The 17944-nt window shown below is 67.5% G+C and overlaps 2 protein-coding genes across 6 annotated transcripts; one reads left to right on the top strand and one right to left on the bottom strand.

Moving 5' to 3' along the window:
- Positions 1-282: 282 nt before the first annotated feature.
- BMP15 (bone morphogenetic protein 15) lies at positions 283-1916 on the bottom strand. The gene is made up of 2 exons (XM_074915478.1): positions 1598-1916; positions 283-1058 (listed from the first exon to the last, which is right to left on the bottom strand). The coding sequence occupies exons 1-2, from the start codon at positions 1914-1916 to the stop codon at positions 283-285; spliced, it is 1095 nt and encodes a 364-aa protein (XP_074771579.1).
- A 3380-nt stretch (positions 1917-5296) lies between these two features.
- Positions 5297-17409, top strand: SHROOM4 (shroom family member 4). Of its 5 annotated transcripts, none has more exons than XM_074915218.1 (10): positions 5297-5438; positions 8825-8976; positions 10161-10292; positions 10866-12807; positions 13020-13081; positions 13477-14076; positions 14330-14752; positions 14835-15021; positions 15478-15750; positions 15830-17409. In XM_074915218.1, the coding sequence occupies exons 1-10, from the start codon at positions 5313-5315 to the stop codon at positions 16097-16099; spliced, it is 4167 nt and encodes a 1388-aa protein (XP_074771319.1). In that variant the 5' UTR covers positions 5297-5312; the 3' UTR covers positions 16100-17409. The 5 variants fall into 5 exon arrangements, with proteins under 5 accessions (XP_074771319.1, XP_074771317.1, XP_074771316.1 ...); XM_074915216.1 differs by having other exon boundaries at positions 15454-15750; XM_074915215.1 differs by having other exon boundaries at positions 10824-12807.
- Positions 17410-17944: the final 535 nt, after the last annotated feature.

The raw sequence follows: 17944 nt of genomic DNA, 5'->3' as shown, positions 1-17944 counted from the left end.
CAGCTCCTCTCTGGGAGCATCAGGCCAAGCCCCCCCTGCCCCCCAAAAACAGCTGTGGGGCTGCAGGAAGGACAGATGCCACAGGGCAACTGCCCCAGTGCAGGCTCCTGCCTTTAAAAACCTACAATTTACATAAAACTGCCATTGTAAAACCTTCCCACAGAGCAGTGCCACACAGGGAGGCAGGGACAAACCCACCCCAGACCGAGCAAGACAAACCCTAAAGTCCAGATCCAGCAGGGACAGGCAAAGCCTGAGGGTGATGTGCCAGGGCAGTGGGCATTACCGGCAGGTGCAGGACTCTGCGATCATGTTCTCATACTCCTTGTAGAGGATGCCACCGTTGCGCTCGATCATGAGGACGCTGATGGGGCTGTAGCGGTAGGGGACACAAGAAGGCCGGGGCACGTTGGCATCCACCAGCTGATGGACGAAGCTCTGCACCACGGCGTGGTTGGGTGCATGGTAATCATAGCGGAGCAGGCGGGGACAGACACCCTTGCAGTAGCGTGGGTTGTAGCGGTGGGGTGCAATGATCCAATGGTCCCAGCCCAGCTGGGCAAAGCTGACGGGGAAGGGGCGCAGGGAGCAGTCGCTCTTCTCCCTCCCCTGCTCCCGCAGGTAGCTGGGCAGGTCATGGGCCAGCATCCCTGTGTCACGCCGGTGTCGGTGAGGCTCTGCTGCTGGAGGTGACAGCCCAGCCCGGGTGTCGTTGAGGTAGAGAAGGAGGAAGGGGTGGCTGGGGTCCACCGGGGTATCGCCACCCCCTGCCCGACCAGCACGCACACAGACATGCTGCAGCATCAGGCTCCTCATGCTGCCGTTCCCTGGCACCAGGTAAGGGGTGACATCTGCTTCGGCCCAGCCGTGGCTGGGGCGGGCAGCAGGGTTGAGCAGCACCCCAGGTGCCTCACTGGTGGCTGCTAGCTCCAGGGCACAGAGGAGGCGACCGCGGGCCAGCGGCAAGCTGGGCAGGTAGACCACAGTGGCTCGGAGGAGGTGCTCGGCCTTGGGCTGGCTCTCCAGGCGGTAGGTGAGGGGCTGCACATACCAGCGACCTGCGGGAAAGCAGCGGTCAGTGTTACCCTGGTATGGCACAGCAGGCACCGTGCCAGCATGGCCTTCTGCCAGGGTGCTGCCACAGCCCCACACAGAACAGTGGAGCCTGTGGCATCACCACCCTCCAAGCCTGTGACTCCAAGCCTCCAAGCCACAAGCCAGGTGGGACACGAGGCAGCAGCCTCAGCGAACAGAAGCCGTGTGCCACCGCTCACCAGTGGTGTGAAGGACAAAGGGATGCTGGAGCAATTCCCATCCTCTGCAGCAACACCTCTGGCCTGGCACAGCATTCGGTAAAATGGGGAGAGGGGCATGTGGGGCCAATGATGCCCTTGCCCATCTCACCCCTGGGGCAAGGGGAGCCTGGGCCTTCCCCAAGGGGGACCCCACAGCCAAAGACAGCCCTGCAGGGCACAGGACATGCCAGCCCTGGGCGAGACACTGTAACGAGAAATAGGAAAGGCAGGCAGAGACACCCCAGGGCTTAAACCCACCCTGTCAGCTCCAATAAGCTCCTGTACTGCCCTTGGCTCCTTACCTGCCCAGGATTGACCCTCGTGGGAACTGGCCTGGACCAGGCGGACAGTGTTGGTGCCCAGGCTGCGACCGTGGCGCGGTCGCCCTTCGCGGTCGGCGGCACGTCGGTACAGGTTCAGCATGTAGCGCAGGGGCTGCCCGCTTGCTGGCCCCACTTGCCAGCCCCGGCTGCCTGGGGCCTGCACTTGCAGGGCCTGCAGGAGGGGCAGGGCAGGCACGGCGGGCAAGGAGCCGGGGGGCAGCAGGGACTTGTTTGCAGCCCGGGAAAAGGGCACAGCAAAGAGGAGGACAAGGCTGGTGAAGGGATGGAGCAAAGCCATGATGGGGGTGGGTGGTAGGTGAGTAGAGCAAGGTGGGGCTAGCTGGCAGCAGAATTAGGGGGAGCAGGTAGCCATGCTTGTCCCCCCTTGGAAAGGCAGAGCTGGTTGAAGGCACAAGCAAAAGGAGAGCCCAGGGTGCTGCCAGCTGCTATTCAAGCCAGGACAACCATGCCAGCTGCTTCAGCTTGGCACAGGAACAGAAAGGTGGGGGGAGCTCTAGATGCAAAAAGGGGTGCAAATTCCAGACTAAAACCCAGACTGGGGCAAAGCCAGCCAGCCAGAACCCCAGCTACAGAGGCTGTAAAAGTGCAGAGGTGAGGGAGCAAGGGGGGGGGTGAAGTGAGGCGGGTGGGGAGGACCAGCTCGCTCAGCCCACCTGCTCCTGGCCAGCCTCCTCCTGCAGGGTATGAGTCCTGGCCTCCGGGGCCCATTTTAAAGGCATGGGCCTAATTAGTGTTTAAAGGGCCAGGAACTCCCTGAGTCCCAGGGGAGAGGGGCTGGAGCCCGGTGGGGTGCTCTGCTGTGGCAAGAGCCCATCCAGCTCCCCTGTGCCAGTTCTCTGGCAGCGGGCTCAGCACCTTCGTGCCCATCGCTACAGGCTGGTACGCACTGCTCAGAGCAGGCACAGAGCCCGGGCATCTGCTTCCAGCACATCCAGGCTGCCCAGTGCCTCACTTGCCGCAGCTGAGAGATGGGCATCAGGCCCAGGGACCGTGGTACTGAGGCACAGGAGTGGGCAAAGTGACCTGGAGCCCAGTGGGGCTGAGTGTGGCCAGGTCAGCTGGTGGTACCCACACCTCAGGCATCACTATGCCCACAGCTTCGCCAGACTTGGCTGTCCTAGCTCTGAGGTCTTTCTCCCAGCACCTGCCCAAGGCCATGGGGTTGCAAGGGTGATGCCAACCCTCTCGCTGGCATGGGTCATTTGAGGCATTGCCCTTACAGGGGACATTGCCCCCCTGCCCCAGTGCTGCTCTGTGGCTCTGTGGTGCTCGCCTGAGGCAGGCTCTGTGGGTGCAGGCAGTCACAGCCCATGTCCCCAGCAGAGTTCCTGGCATGGTGCCCAGCCCCATAAGACTCCACTGCTCTCCTGCCAGGATGGAGGGGGCTGGGGGGTAGACACTTTGGTTGGGAACACCAAAACAAAACACCGGCTCGGGTGTAGGGACAGGAGAGGAGCTGGGGGGTATATTGGTGCCTGCCCTGGGTGCTGCCCACCCTTCCCAGTGCCAGCCAGGCACGGTGGTGAGGGCTGGGAGGGCCATGTGGGGGGTGTCAGGGTCTCCCCGGAGGATGTGGTGCTTAATGGGGTGTGGGGCCATGTGACAAGCCAGGGTGCAGAGCCCTCACGCCTGGCCGGGCAGCCCTGGTTACTCATTTGAGAAAGGGCACGGGGGCAGCGGAGCCAGGTGGAGGCTGGGAAGAGTCCGGGCATGGCAGGGGCCAGCTATGAGTGGGGGGCATGGCAAGGAGGGTGGCAAGGCCATGGGAGAGAGCAGGAGAGTCGGGCCAGGGTGGACATGTCAAGGCAGTGTGAGTGAAGCCGTGCATTGCTGCTGGGTGGCTCCAGCACCACCCAGGGACCGCACCAGCCCCGTGCCCTGGGACCCCCTGATGCAAGGATGGGGCACATGTACTGGGCTGCCGGCAGCGGGGCTGGGCAGGGCGCAGGCAGGGTTCAAAGCAGGCGCTGGTGGATGGGGGCTGCCAAGAAAAAAATCAAGGGATCCTTCCTGTGCCGGGGCTGAGGAACCCCGAGGGCAGCTCACCAGCTCGGCACAGCAAGCCCACCCTCCCAGGCCGCGGCACTGCGCCCACCCAGCCTGCAGGCAGCCATGAGCCGCGGGCGTTGCTGGCAGGGCAGAGCTTTCCGGGCCGGCTGCGCTGTCTGGGAAGGAGATGAGTAAGAGCCGGGGCCCCGGGCGGGAAGGGGAGGAGCGGCACTCCCGGGCTCCCCCAGGAACCAGCACCGATCCGCTCCCACCGCCCCCAGCCACCACCCGCCGCCTCCTTCCCCTGCCTCAGTTTCCCCAAAGGGGCACAGCAGTCCCTCCTGGACCTGGTGGGGGAAAGGTGGAGGTGCAGCCCGGCCATAGTGCCACGCACACCCTGGGGTGCCCGGCAGGACAGGGTGGGGGCTGGAACGGGCAGGCCAGACAGGAGCCGGCAGCGCGTGCTCGCCCGCAGGCAGCGGGGCTCAGGGCGCCAGCGTGATTGCCAGGGCGGGGCGCCCCGGGGGAGCCCTCTGCCGCGGGGACATGTGGCAGGTGCTGCATCACCCCACTGCTACCTGAGCTGGCACCCCCTTGCACCCGTGTCAGTGCTGCCAAACAGCCGGTCAGACTGTGCCGTGCCACGCTGAGCTGTGCTGTGCCATGCTGAGCTGTGCCAGGCTGGCCCTAATGGTGCTGGTCCCTGGTGGTACCGTACTGTCCTGGGCCAAACTGGGCCATGCTGTGCTGAACAGTGCCAGGCCAAGCTATGCGAGGCCAGGCCATGCTGTGCTGAACTGAACCGTGCCAGCCCTGCTTGTCCATGTCAACTTGAGCTGAGTGAGGCCGGGCCGGGCCAAGTGGAGCCTAATCAGGTCAGACCAATCTGAACGGTGCCAGCTCTGTGTTATACCATGCTGAGCTGAGCCACACTAGAATGTGCCAACCCAGCTGAGCTGCGCTGAACCATGCTGGGCCAAACCATGCTGGGCCAGCCAACCCGTGCAGGCCCCCTTGCCATCCCGTGCTGAGCCGAGCCAAACAGTGCTGGGCTGAGCTGTGCTGTGCTGGGCTGAACTGAGCTGTGCCACCCCTCCATGCCATGCTGGGCTGAGCCAGACTGAACCAAACCATGCCGGCTGGGCCGTGACAAGCTGAGCCAAGCATCTCAGTACAGGTCCCTGGGCCGAGCCATGTCATGTCAAGCCAAGCTGAGCTGAGTAGCACGGGGCTGTTCCGCTGTGTGCTGAGCCATGCCACGAGCTGAGCCATGCCAAACTGTGCCACGAGCTGTGCTGAGCTGTGCCACGCTGTGCTGAGCTGACTTGCACCGAGCTGATCTGTGCCTTGGCTGTGCTGAACTGGGCTGAGCTGAGACATACCAAGCCAGGCTTCGCTGAGCCGGGCTGTGCCGTGCCTAGTCGAGCCAAGCTGAGCTGTGCCAAACTGAGCTGCGCTGTGCTGGGCCGATCCGAGCCGTGCCATGCAGCGCTGAGCGGAGCCGTGCCGCGCCGATCGCCGCCGTCCCCCCGCGCCTCATTGGCGGCGACGGAGCAGCCCCGGTGCCGGGCCGGCCCCGCCCCGCCGCTCGGCTCCGTGCCGCTCAGCCCGGGCGGGCGGGGGTGTCATTTCCTCCGCGGTGCGGGGCCGGGCCGGGCCGGGCCGGGATGGGGCGGTAGCGGCCATGGAGCGGGCCGAGGGCCGGCCCGGCGCCCCCCAGTACGTGCATGTGCAGCTGCAGGGGGGCGCGCCCTGGGGCTTCACGCTGCGCGGCGGGCTGGAGCACGGCGAACCCCTCATCGTCTCCAAGGTAGGCGCCCCAGGACGCGGTCTCGCGTGGGCTCCGCGGCATCGCCCCGCGAGGGGCCTCCGCCCCGTGGCGGGGCGCGGGAAGGGGGGGGGGACACGGGGCACCCGGTGCGCGGCGGCGCCGGGGGCGCGGGGAGCCCCGGCCGGGAGTCGCGTGTCCCGGCGGGGCGGGGCCGTGGCGGTCCCCCGCACCCACGTCCCCCCGCGACCCGCCACCCCGAGCCGCGGGGGAGAATGGGAGCGGGGGCCGTGGGGGCCGAGGGGGCGGGGGGACAGCCCAGGCCCGGCGGCAGGAAGAAATTCCTCCGGCACATCCGTTGGGCTGGCGGCGGGGGCGGCCCCCGCGTCCCCTCCACGTCCCCTCTGGTCCCGTCCCGCGGGGCGCAGTCGGAGGGGACAGCCCCCACGGGCACCCCCGGGACCGCGCTCTGCGGAGGGGACCGGAGTCCGCCTCGTCCCGTCCCGGCACCCCCGAAGCGTTTGGGCAGGGCCGGGACCGGGACCGGGGGCTGGTGTCGGGGTGCGGTGCCGAGCGGGGCGGGGGGGCGCAGGGCCCGGGTCCCTCCCGCAGCCGGGAGCGGGGAGAGCGAGGGTGGGGCCCCACGACCGCGACGTCCCGCCACGCAGGGGGTCACCGACTCCCGTGGCCCCGCCGGTACATCGCCCTCCGGGGAAACCCGCGGGGAGCCGGGCAGCAGCCGGGGGTGCCCCAGCACCCCGTCCCCCCGCGGAGCCCGGCCGAGCCCCCTCCCTGTCACCGGGCGGTTTAGCCGCCTGCCCGCCCGGTGCCACCGTCCTGCCGGGGCCGGGGTGCCGGCGGGCCGGGCTGTGCCGCGGCCCCGGGGCTGCCCCCCCGGGGCCCTCCACGCCCTGCGCCGGGACGCGGGCAGCGTGGTCTGGCTGGGGGAGCTGGAAGAGTGGCTCCGGTCCCTGCCCTGCGCCCTGGGGTGGCACCGCCGGTTTGGGGGGGACGGGGCGGGGGGGGGACGGTACAGACCGCCGCCCGCCCGCCCGCCTCGGTGCCGGGCCTCGGGGCGGTGGGTCCCGGTGTGTCCGCCGGCTGCTGGAGGAGGGGACGGAGGGGGGATGGGATGTTCCCCCCGCTGCTGAGAATTGGGGGGGAGGGGGGTGTCCTTGCGGGCCGGGGGGTGCCGGCCCCGCGCTCCCCCGGCCGGGCCGCCGCCGCCGCGTGTGCTCTGCAGACAAAGGGGGCTTGTTCCAGCGCTCTGTGCATTCAGGGGAGGGTCCCCCGGGGCGCCCGCGCCGCCGCCGCGGCCGGCCGAGGTGTGTGCGTGCCGGCCCGTGCGGGGAGGGGGCAGCCCCCGCCAGCGGTGCGGGGGGGCGTCTGTGTGTGTGTGTGTGTGTGTGTGTGTGTGTGTGTGTGCTGGCCCCGCCCCGGAAAGGGGAAGGGGGGTCCCAGCGCTCGGGGAGACAGTTTGGCCTCTGAGCCCGCTCTGGGAGCCCTTCCCGGGGCCGAGTCCCGCGGCGGGGCTGGGGTGGGCTCCTGCAAGGAGGGAGGTGTGCGTGGGGTAGGGTGGGCACAGCTTGGGCACTACCATGGCTGTGACTCCTTGTAAGACAAGTCTCTCCTGGGACAGGCAGGTATTTCTGTGAGCCAGCAGATGCCCACCATTAGGGCCCAGAGTGAACACCAGGGGTGGTGTCAGGGAGGTGTGTGGTGCTGGCCTGGCCAGGCAGGGCACCAGGCAGTGGGGTTTGGCTGCCAGCGCTGAGTTCACTGGTGGTGAAGGCAGAATAAAGGGCTGTTTGTGCCACATTTAGCTCCTGGTGAATGATGCCAGGGCTGAGCTCTGTCCGTCCCGACACACGTGGTGGCCCAGACACGGGTGCAGCCCCAGTGATGTCCTGCACTGGGGCGGGGGGTGGGAACACGTCACCACTGACTCAGCCCCATGGCCGTGGCAGGCAGGATGGAGTGGGCACGTGGCAGAGGACTGGGGTGAAGGTGCAGCCTGCCCTGCCTGCCCACTCTGCTGGAGCTGCCTGGTGGTGGGCAGCAGTGTGACAGGGGTTAATCCCGGGTGCTCCAGCGAGTGCATGGTGGGACTGGGAGCCCTTGCAGGCAGCTGGGGCCTGGTGCCAGGAAGGCAGCCCCATGGCCGACTCCTGGCTGGGAGGGCAGCCTGCACAGCCTGCACATTGGGCTGTGCCCAGCCTGGGCATGGCATTGCAATCCCCAGGGCCCTAAAAGAATGGGAGAGCTGTGGGCCGCAGGGCACAGCTGTGCCAGGCTGGGCAGGAGGTCTGACTGCCTTGCCTGGTCCCTGGGGTGCCATGTTGCCTGTGGGCAGTGGGATGCTCCTTGAGCCCTGCCTGGCACCAGGGCTGGGAAGGGGTGCTCAGGGGCACATGTGTGGTGGCCGTGGGTGCCCCCTGGCACTGGGGCCTGGCTGCTGCCCAGGCTGGGCTGTGGAGACGGCACTACAGGCACTGTGGGCAGAGCTTGTTTCTCTTCTGAGCCAGGAGCAACAGGGCAGGGTGGGCACAGATGCCCCGGCATGGGGCCAGGCCAGCTCTGCCCATCACCCTGTGGGCAGCCGTAGGGTCCAGCCGGGTCAGGCTCCGTATCCACACTGGGCCTAGGGGCACACGGCACCTTAGGTCCTGCCCCATGTGCCTGCATGCCCCGTGCAACTGCCACCATGCAGCCCAGCAGCTGGGCTCGCTTGCCAGTGTGAAGGGCTGGGCATGGCAATTCCCAGCCATTGGGAGCAACAGGATGGGCAGAGATCAGTGCCAGCACCGGGCACTCTGCGTGCCCCAGCTGGGCACGGCTCATCCCAGGTCTGCCCGCGCTGCACCTACCTGCTGGGGCAGAGGGGATGGTCTGGGGCCCCTCCATGCTGGCAGCACCGTGGCCCTGTGTCCTCCAAGCCATGGTGTTATGGAGTGACAGACTCATTTTGGCTGTGGGTGCCAGGGTGGGGTAGGCGAGTGCCAGGGCTGGGCACAGATCGATGCTTCCCCTGCTGTTGTCTTCCTTGGGCACAGACAGTGTGATGGCATCCTTGGGGCATCGAAATAACTGCGGGTGCCCGGGCACAGCTGACGGGCTGGGAGCAGCGGCGGGGGGCTGGCATCCGTGCTGGACAAAGAGCCCTTGTGCTGCCCGCGCCTGCGGGGGAATCTGCTGGGACGGGACATTTTTCTTCTCCCCCCCCTCCCCGATGCCCTTTCCTTGCTCAGAAATTCATGTGACCAGGGCAGGGGGGTAGCTCAGTGCTGCAGATCCCTCCGCAGTGCCTGGGGCACAGGCACCCCCTCTCTGAAGCCTCTTTTTTTCCCCTGGCAGCCGGTGGCAGCAGCACACCCTCCAGCGTGTTCTGGGGGGCTGTATCCCCCCTGACACCCCTCTTTATTGACCAGGTGGAGGACGGGGGCAAGGCTGCGCTGTCACGCCGGCTGCAGCCGGGCGATGAGCTGGTGAACATCAGCGGGACGCCGCTGTATGGGTCCCGCCAGGAGGCTCTGATCCTCATCAAGGGCTCCTACCGCACCCTGAAGATGATCGTCCGCAGGTTGGCAGCGCTGGGGGGGAAGGGGGGCAGGAGGGGCAGTGGCATCAAGGCTGGGGAGGCATCACCTGCCCGGGGGACTGGTGGGAGCCTGGCACAGGAGCCTGGCAGCGCCCCTGTCTCCACCTTGGAGGTGCCCCGTGCTGGGACGGGGTGGGGGGCAGCCCCACCATGGCTGTCAGCACCCCATGGTGGGGGTGAGGGTTCCCCAGCCCCGTGTGCCACTAGCAGAGCCAGGGTGGTGCAGCTGGCTCGCCACCCTCTTGCTGGGCGGTATCCTGGAGCGTGGCCGCTCCTCTCCCTTCCTGCCTGCTGCCTGCCTGGGAAAGGAAGGAGAGGCAGGGCTGGGCCCTGAAGTCCCCCGCCCCGGTCCCCCTCCAACCCGCATCCACTCCCTGGCTGCATCCCGACCAGGCTCCAGCTCCAGCGGCACTGAGGGGCTGGGACGGTGCAGGGCACTGCCCACGGGGCAGGGGGTGCCGCGGGGCTGTACTGGGGTTCAGCATCATCCATGGTGAGTTTGGGGGCACTGGGCAGGGAGGGACTCCTGTGCTGACCGCACAGCTTGTCCCTGCCTACCTGGCTGATGCTGGGGCAGCACTGGACACTTGGGGGTTACAGGAGGTGGCATCTGCCCACATGTCTGTGTGGTGGCACTGGAATCATTGTCTGTGTGCGCTGGGGGGACTGGAGACCCCCCAAGACTGCCCGGCACAGGGGGTGGGACGGGGCCTAACACAGGACCCCTCCCTGGGGACACGATGCGGCTGGCACTTGCTGCTGATGTTGAGGGACCGAGGAACAAGGGGGGAAGGTCAGGCTTGTGGTGGGGACACAGATGTGGCCCCAGGGTCCCCTTGGTGTGCCTGTGGAGCTGGTCCAGTCCCAGCAGGGACCCTTGCCCTGCCGGCGCATTGCCTGTGGACTGTGCTGGAGCCACATCCTCAGTCCCCTGTTGATGCTGGCGGCAGGGATGCTGCAGGCAGGGGAGCCCTGGCAGTAGGGGAGACCTGTGGGATCCCCCTGCCCAGTGCTGGCAGGGTTGGACCCTCCTCGCTGCTGTCCCCCCTCGGGCGGGCGCTGGCCTGGAGGGGGGACAGGAAGCCCCGTAGGAAGTGACTTCAGCCCCGGTTCCTCAGGCTGGCTTCCTCCCCATTCTTGTCCTCTCCCGCTGTTGCTCTTGGCAGGAGGAGCGTGCCCGTCCTCCGGCCCCATTCCTGGCACGTGGCCAAGCTTGCCGAAAGCCGTCCCGACGCCCCCGCCATGCACTACCCTGCTGACGCCTTCAGCCTCTCCTGGCCCTCGGGGTGTGATGTCAGGTGAGACCCCTGACCCACCCCCGGGGGAGCCCATGGGACCACACAAGGGGAGGGGGTGGACGGGGAACCCGTTTGGGTCGGGGCGGGGGGAGTGTGGGGTGGGTGCTCACTTCCTTGCCCCACGCTACTGTTGGGCATCCCCCCCGCATCCTGCCGCCGCGCTGCCCTTTCCCCTGCCTGTTTACTCTCCAGCTCCCAACAGGAAGGGGCGGTGGCTCCGTCGGAGCCGGCCAGGAGCTGCCGAGTCCCAGTAACCCCCCTGCCAGAGCAGGCAGGTCCCGAGTGGCCGGAGCCACGCATGCCCTCTGTCCCTGTGCCCTCTCCCTCTGCCAGTGCTGGGGCAACCTTGGTGCTGCCCCCAAACCCAGGCAGGTTGGGGCTGTGCCAGCCTGTGCCCCCTGTCCCAGGGAGGGGGTGTATGTGGTGGTGGGGTGTTGGCTCCCTGGGATCTCGTGCCCATCGAAGGGTCTGGTGGGGAGTTGAGTGGGGGACGGCAGGTGCCCCTAACGCCGGCGTGGGGCCGGGCGGCAGCGAGCTGTCCCTGCAGTGGAACCCGCTGTCCCGGCACTGCAGCACCGACCGGAGCAGCTCCATCGGGAGCATGGAGAGCCTGGACCAGCCCGGCCAGGCCTACTATGAAGGGGACCCCTCACCCGTTGACCAGGGCATGTACCACAGCAAGCGGGACTCGGCCTACAGCTCCTTCTCTGCCAGCTCCATCGCCTCCGACTGTGCCATCTCCCTCCGCCCCGAGGAAGCAGCTTCTGTCGACTCCGGCCTCCAAGGCCCCTGCAAGCCCCCCGACGGGCGCTACCTGACCACCGGGGCTGAGCCACCCGCCAGCCGGCACACCGAGGCCTGGCGGGTGCCTGTGCCCCCCCAGCCCCCTGTCAGGAGGGACAGCCTGCGGGCAGCCCCGGCTGGCGCAGGGGACAGGCGCCGGGTGTCGGTGTCGGCGGACATGCTGCACGCCAAGGGCCGGTGGATCTCTGACACCTTCCTCTGCCAGCGAGACGGGGAGGCGGAGGCTGCGGGCGGGAGGACGCCGTTTGCCATGAAGGACCGTCTCTCCTCTGACCAGTATTACATGCTGAGCTCCCACCCGGACCGGTGCCCGGCTGAGCCGCTCCTGGGGGAGAATGTGGAGCCTGGCAACCAGCCGTACCCAGGTGGTGGCATGCACCGAGTGCCGGATGCTGTGGCAGCAGGTGACAGCCCGTTGCTGTCCCCCCTCAAGGGCCACACGCCGCACCGGCACAGTGCTCCTGAGCAGCTTCTGGCTTCCCAGCTCCGCTCCCTCCAGGTGGGCACTGGCAGCGAGCGAGCCTCACCAGCTCCCGATGGGCACCGCTGGACCTTATCCCCGCTGCACCCCGAGGACAGCCGGCTGGGGACTGCAGGGGCCGCCCAGGACCCCCCACACTGCCCAGAGTCATGTTGCCGTCTGCCACCCTGCCGCTGCTGCCCTGAGCTGCAGCGAGCCTGCGGGCAGGACGGGCGGGGGGCCAGCCCAGCACGCAGCACCGAGGGGCCGGCAGAGGAGGAGAGCCGGGCGGGGGGACGGCGGGCTGGGGGTCCTCCCCACCGCTCCGCTCAGATGCGCCGCCGCAGCGACCGCTTTGCCACCAGCTTGCGCAACGAGATCCAGCGGCGCAAGGCCCAGCTGCAGAAGAGCCGGGGTCCCGGTGCCCCGCCACCTGGTGAAGAGCCGGTGGAGGAGGCGGAGGAGCCGCCTGAGGGCAGCGTGCAGGTGGAAGGACCCCGTGCCCCAGCTGAGCGTCTCAGCCCCATGCCGAGTGAGGACAGCAGGAACCCCGGCCGCTCGGGGGACCGGGGCATTCCCACCCCTGACCCGCTGCCAGTCCCCAAAGGGCCCCCGTCTCCTGAGCGGGTGGTGCCGATGAGTCGGGGCCACTGGCGCTGGTCTCCGGAGTGCAAGCTGCAGCCACAACGCTCGCCCAGCCCTGGCGAGCTGGAGGGCTACGGCCAGAGGCCGGCGGCCCCCAGCTCCCCGCCGCGGAGCAGCGATGAGGCCGTCCTCCTGCCCTTCGCCGACCGCCGCCGGTTCTTCGAGGAGAGCAGCCGGCCGGTGCCGCCCCGGCATGGCAAGCCCCCGGCAGGTGATCCTGGTGCCTTCCAGCCCCCTGGCCCCGAGCGCCGGGACACCCGCCGCCTCTCCGTGGACCAGACCTACAACCCCCCCTCACCCAGCCGCCCTGGTTCTGCCGGCCCCTATGCCGAGTGCTGCCGGGAGCAGCCCCCCTGCTACAAGCCGCTGGGGAGGCCAGGGGAGCTGGAGTACCTGCGGGGCTTCTCCTACCCCTACGGAGTTCCCCTGCGCCCCGAGCCCTGCCGCTACTGTGGGGGGGACCCGTGCCCCCCACCGCTGCCCCGCGGACGTGCCTGCCGCTGCCACCCCCAGCCCTGGGGACGCTGCCCCGACTGCTACTGCCCAGCCCCCCGCCCTGGGCGGGAGGAGAGTGACGCCTGGCCCCCCCGGAGAGCTTTCGCCCCGGTGAGTGACCCCCCAGGACTGTGCTGGAGAGCTGCACTGGCACTACCCTGCACCCCCGGAGCATGACCCTGGGTTGGGAAGGGGGGTACTGTGCCCACTGGGGGGCCTGCAGACCTGCATGACTCCTGCCCCTGGACAGGGATGGGTTGGGGGGGTGCTGGGGAGGGGGATGCTGGCCCTTCTTTCACACTCTCTCTCCTTCTCACATGCAGGAATTTCCTCTGGATGAGTGGGAACCACCAGCGATAACTAGGAAAGCCAGTCAGTCCGTCGGGTGAGTGCATGCCAGGTGCTGGGGTGCTGGGGTGTGCATGCCACTTGGTAGGGACATCTGCCAGTGAGATGTGGGGACTGCTGTGACTTTAGTTGGTGAAGTACCAAGCACCTCTTTTAATGCCACAGCCACACTGTGCCCTGCAAAGCCAGGGCATGTACCACCTTGGCCAAGCAGGGCCTGAGGGTGCGAGGGGGATCCTGTCTTACCCATCCCCAGGGGGCTGGGGGTATCTCTGGGGGGCTGTGCCCAGCACGGGAGCACCGGGAGAGCCCAGGCTTCCCCCTGCCAGTGGGGCTGGGTAACTCCAGCTGGGGAAACTGAGGAAGGGGTGGGGCATGAGCTACAGGGGAGGTGACTGTCTGAGGGTGATGAGTGCCCCCTTCTCTCCCCAGTGAGCTCTCCCGCTACCAAGTGGGCTTCCCAAGGGTTGGCCCCTTCCACCCCTGCTTTGAGAGTGCTGAGCCGGAGTGGCCACCCTGCTACCGGACCACGTCCACGCATGACCTGTCATGGGATGGTGACCGTGTTGCCCGCTCCCCCGAGAGCCCCCCGGACCCCCTGCACCGCCCGCTGCGGGGCAGAGCCTTCTCCGAGAGCCACCTCAACCTGGAGCCTGCCAGCCCTCGGGGCCGTGACCGGAGAGACCTTCCCCGTGCCAAGCTGGACCCCCCTGTCATCTCCCAAAAGAAGGGCCCCCCACCTCCCCGCCCACCTCCCCCCAACTGGGAGAAGTACAGGCAGCGCCGGATATCCCAGCGCCTGCCGGATGGTTCCGGGCATGGCTCTGCCTTCACTGCTGCCCCGGTGCCAACCCGCAGCATCGCTGAGGCTGTGCGTGAGCGCTCGCAGAGCCTCACTGGGGAGCAGGGGGGCCGGTCCCGGGGGCACACTGCTCGCCCCCCTGCCCCGCCAGGTGCCTGGCCCCGACCCGAGCCCCCCAGATTGCTCCGCAGGACACCCGAGCCCGATGCTGGCAGCACTGAGATTTGCAGGCAAGTGCCACCGCGGCATGGGGGTGGGAGCAGGGCTGTGGGCACAGCCTGGGCATGGGGTGGCATTTGGGGACGTTCCTTTGAACCCTGTGTCAGAGCATCCTAATCCACCCCCTAGGGCGGGCTGTGGGGTTTCTTGGGGTGGGGGGTGTCTATGACTTCTTTCCCTGGGTTGGACACAGCCCTGCGTGTCTTTGTCCTCCACGGGCGGGCAAGGTAGTTGACGTGGGTGCCCCTGGGTGGGTGTCAGCAGGGCGGCAGGTGCCGGGGAAGAGCGGCCGAAGGTGAAGCACCCCTGGGAGATGGAGGAGCAGCCCCAAAGGCTTGGCCGGAACCAGGAGCGGGGCTGGGCTGGCCCATGCGGCATGAGTGAGTGCTCCCTGCCCCTGCATGGGGGCCCCCGCCCTGCCACCCCAGAGGCACCCAAGTCCAGCCCCGGAGCAGCGGAGGGGGCAAGCTGCCAGGGGAGCCGGCCCCAGCCCCGCCGTGTGGACTCGGATGAGCTGCTGTGGGATGTGGTGGGCAGGGACCACTCCCTGGCTGGCATCCTGGCCCCCTCGGCCCCCCTCTGCACCACCACCGAGGTGATGGGCGAGCTGCTGGTGGTGGGGGAGCGGCAGGACTGGCGGGAGCGTTACCAGCAGGACTGGCGCCTGGAGGCCCTGGCACAGGACAGGTAGGGCTGGCGTGGCACTGGGCACCATCCTGAGGCCGGGCTGCACCCTGCCAGCCCCGGTGCTTAGCCCCTGTCCCCACAGGCAGGGCTTCGAGCCCATCTCGCCGCCCCCCGGGAGCACTGCCAGCTCCACCTCCTACTCGGCATATTACGGCTCAGCAGCAGGCAAAACTGAGCCTCTCGGCAAGATGAAGGAGCTGCCAGAGGTGGTGGAGGGAAGCTCGGAGGATGAGGAGGAGGAGGTGGACCACGAGCTGGTGGAAAAGAAGGTAAAGTGGGCACTGCTGGGGATGATGCACTAGAGGCTCCCCCCTGCCATCCCCAGGTGTTCATGGAGACCCAGGGCATTGCCAGGTGCTCACAGTGAGGCAGCACTGGTTGTTTGTGGGAACTAGGGACATCTCCGGGTGCTCATGGGGACCAGGGACATCACCGGGTGCTTGCAGGGACCAGGGGTATTGCTGGATGCTCACAGGGGCCCGTGAAGGCCAAGGGCATTGCTTGGCGCTTGCGGGAGCTGGGGGCATTGCTGTATGCTTGTGGTGTATGAGACATTGCCAGATGCTTGCAGGGACCAGGGACATTGCCAGTAGCTCATGAGAACCAGAGGCATCGCCAGATGTGGTCTGTGGGGCCCAGTGCAGCGTGGCACCCCTGCACCTGTGTGCCAGTCCCCCGGTCCCAACAGGGGGTGGCCCCAGTCACCCCGACCTCTTTCCTCGCAGCTGCAGCTGATCGAGAGCCTGAGCCGCAAGCTGGCGGTGCTGCGGGAGGCACAGCGGGGGCTGCAGGAGGACATCAGCGCCAACGGGGCACTGGGCGAGGACGTGGCTGCCCGTCTGCAAGCTCTCTGCACCCCGGGGGAGTTTGACAAGTACCGCCTCTTCGTGGGCGACCTGGACAAGGTGGTCAACCTCCTGCTCTCCATCTCGGGGCGCCTGGCCAGGGTGGAGACTGCCTTGGGCAGCCTGGGGCCGCATGCCCCCGCGGAGGACAAGGTGGGCACAGGGCAGGGTGGCACCTGTGGGGTGTTGGGGTGCAGGATGCCCCCACCAACATCACCCATCTCACCCACAGGTGGCCCTGCGGGAGAAACAGCGGCTGCTGGTGGCGCAGCTGGAGGACGCCAAGGAGCTGAAGGAGCACGTGGGGCGGCGGGAAGAGGCGGTGGGCGCCATGGTGGCACGGTACCTACCCGCTGAGCACCTCCAGGACTACCAGCACTTCGTCAAGATGAAGTCGGCCCTCATTGCCGAGCAGCGGGAGCTGGAGGAGAAGATCAAGCTGGGCCAGGAGCAGCTACGGTGCCTGCGTGAGAGCCTCGGTCAGACTCCCAAGGGCTGCTAGCCCCCTGCCCAGCCTCCCCCCGGGACCCTGGTCGTGGCCCCAGCTTGCTGCCAAAGCGGATCTGGCCCCTCGGGGGCTCTCGCTGCGTCTGTCTGTCTGTCCAGCCCCTGCCTTTTATTTATTTATCTGGTTTACCGAGCAGGGGAGGGGGTGCCAGTCCAGGCGCTGGCAGGGGAAATTGTGTCACAGAGCTGCCCTGGGGTCTATGGCCACCCAGCACCCTGTGGCCCAGCAGGACCAGATGAACAGATCCTGTCACCCCTCTGCTACTCACGGGTCTTTCTGTGCCCGTGGGGGTCCCTGGGTTCCTCCGCCTTGTCCGGGACACCAGTGCCTGTCCCACAGCCGGTGCTACACCACGTGCCTTAAACACCCCTCCGGCTGCCCTGGGGCATCTCCACGCAGCACCTGGAAGGGTTAAACTATCCCTCACCCTCCATCATGCCTATTTGTCCAGCTCTGTCCATCTGTCCGGTGGGAGCTGGAGGAATTTCTGCCCCAGCATCCTCTTCCTCTTCATTGTGTCTGAAACAATAGCCCTGGCCAACAGGTCCTTAACCCACTCCCCGCCGGCCCAAGTCACAACGGGGGGCCGAGTTGGGTGCTGGTGGGTGCTGTGTACCCCTCTCCTGGGGGACACAGTGATGGGTGCTCCTGGGATGGTGCCCTGCAAGGGGATGGGGTGCTGGCAGCAGTAGACTGGGGACTGTGGGTGCCTCCTGCCACCAGTGGTGTGAGCACAGCGACCCCCCGGCCTCATCCAGCCCTCCAGCCTCTGCCCTGGCACTGGGAAGGATTAATAGAGGAAGAACCATGCTAAGGCTGAAATGGGGTACCTGTCCCCCTGCTCTGTGCTGCAGCAGCCCCAAATAGCTCTTAGACCTCACCCTGGGCCACCCCACCGGCCCATCACTGTCTATCTGTCCCCACAGGATGGGCAGGTGCCTTGATGCTGATTTTGCACAGGGATTTCATGCAACTGGCAGCAGCTTGGGGGGGTGGTGGGGAAGCATTTTGGGGAGGCAGGATGGGCCCCAGCCCTTTTGGGGGTGGCCACAGCTGGGCAGCCCAACCCCAGGGTGCAGGCTGTGCTCATGCCTGCCTGCTCGACACCACAACAGCCCCCCGTGTGGCTGCTCACCCCGTGGGCCCCCCCCAGCCCGTTGAACGCTACACCCCACATCTACCTGGCCCTACTCTGGGATGGTGCCTGGCAGGAACGGGGTCCCCCACATCCCCCCCATCTCAGCCACCCCCTGTACCTGCCCAGGGACACTGGTAGGACCAAAGACTGCACCCACTGGGAGGTGGGGGACATGCTGCTCTTGGGGGGGGTGGGTGGGAAGCAAGCCCTCAGCAGGTGACCTGTGAGCTGTCAGCAGGTCACCGTGCCAGGGGTGTGTGCTGGTGCTCGTGCCTTGCTGCGTGCCATTGTGCCTCTCACACTAAAGGAGCAGCAGCAGCTGCACAACTGCCTGAGTTGTGTCTCGTGTGGTTTGTCCCTGCATCCCCAGCCAGCGGCACTGGGGCTGGTGGGTGCCCGTCATGGGAGGAGGGGGGGATGCTCAACCTGTGGTGAGCCAAGCCCTGGCAAGCTCTTGGGACCCAAATCCCCTCCTGGCACTGCAGGCACCTGGGGTGCAACCGTGAGCAAGGGGTCTTCTGCACCCGGTGCCACCAGGCTGGGTGAGGGCAGGGGGCAGTGCCTGGACCCCTCACCTGGGCCACAGGGAGTGGGCGCTGTGTTTGGGTGACCGTGGTAGCGTTGCCCCTGGTGCTCACAACCGTCATCGCTGCCAGAACTTTCGGGGTGGCACCGGGGAGGGGGTGGCCCCATGGGGGTGG

The sequence above is a fragment of the Athene noctua genome, chromosome 11 (assembly GCF_965140245.1).
Source record: "Athene noctua chromosome 11, bAthNoc1.hap1.1, whole genome shotgun sequence".
Lineage (NCBI taxonomy): Eukaryota > Metazoa > Chordata > Aves > Strigiformes > Strigidae > Athene > Athene noctua.
This window is presented reverse-complemented; position numbering and strand designations above follow the sequence as displayed.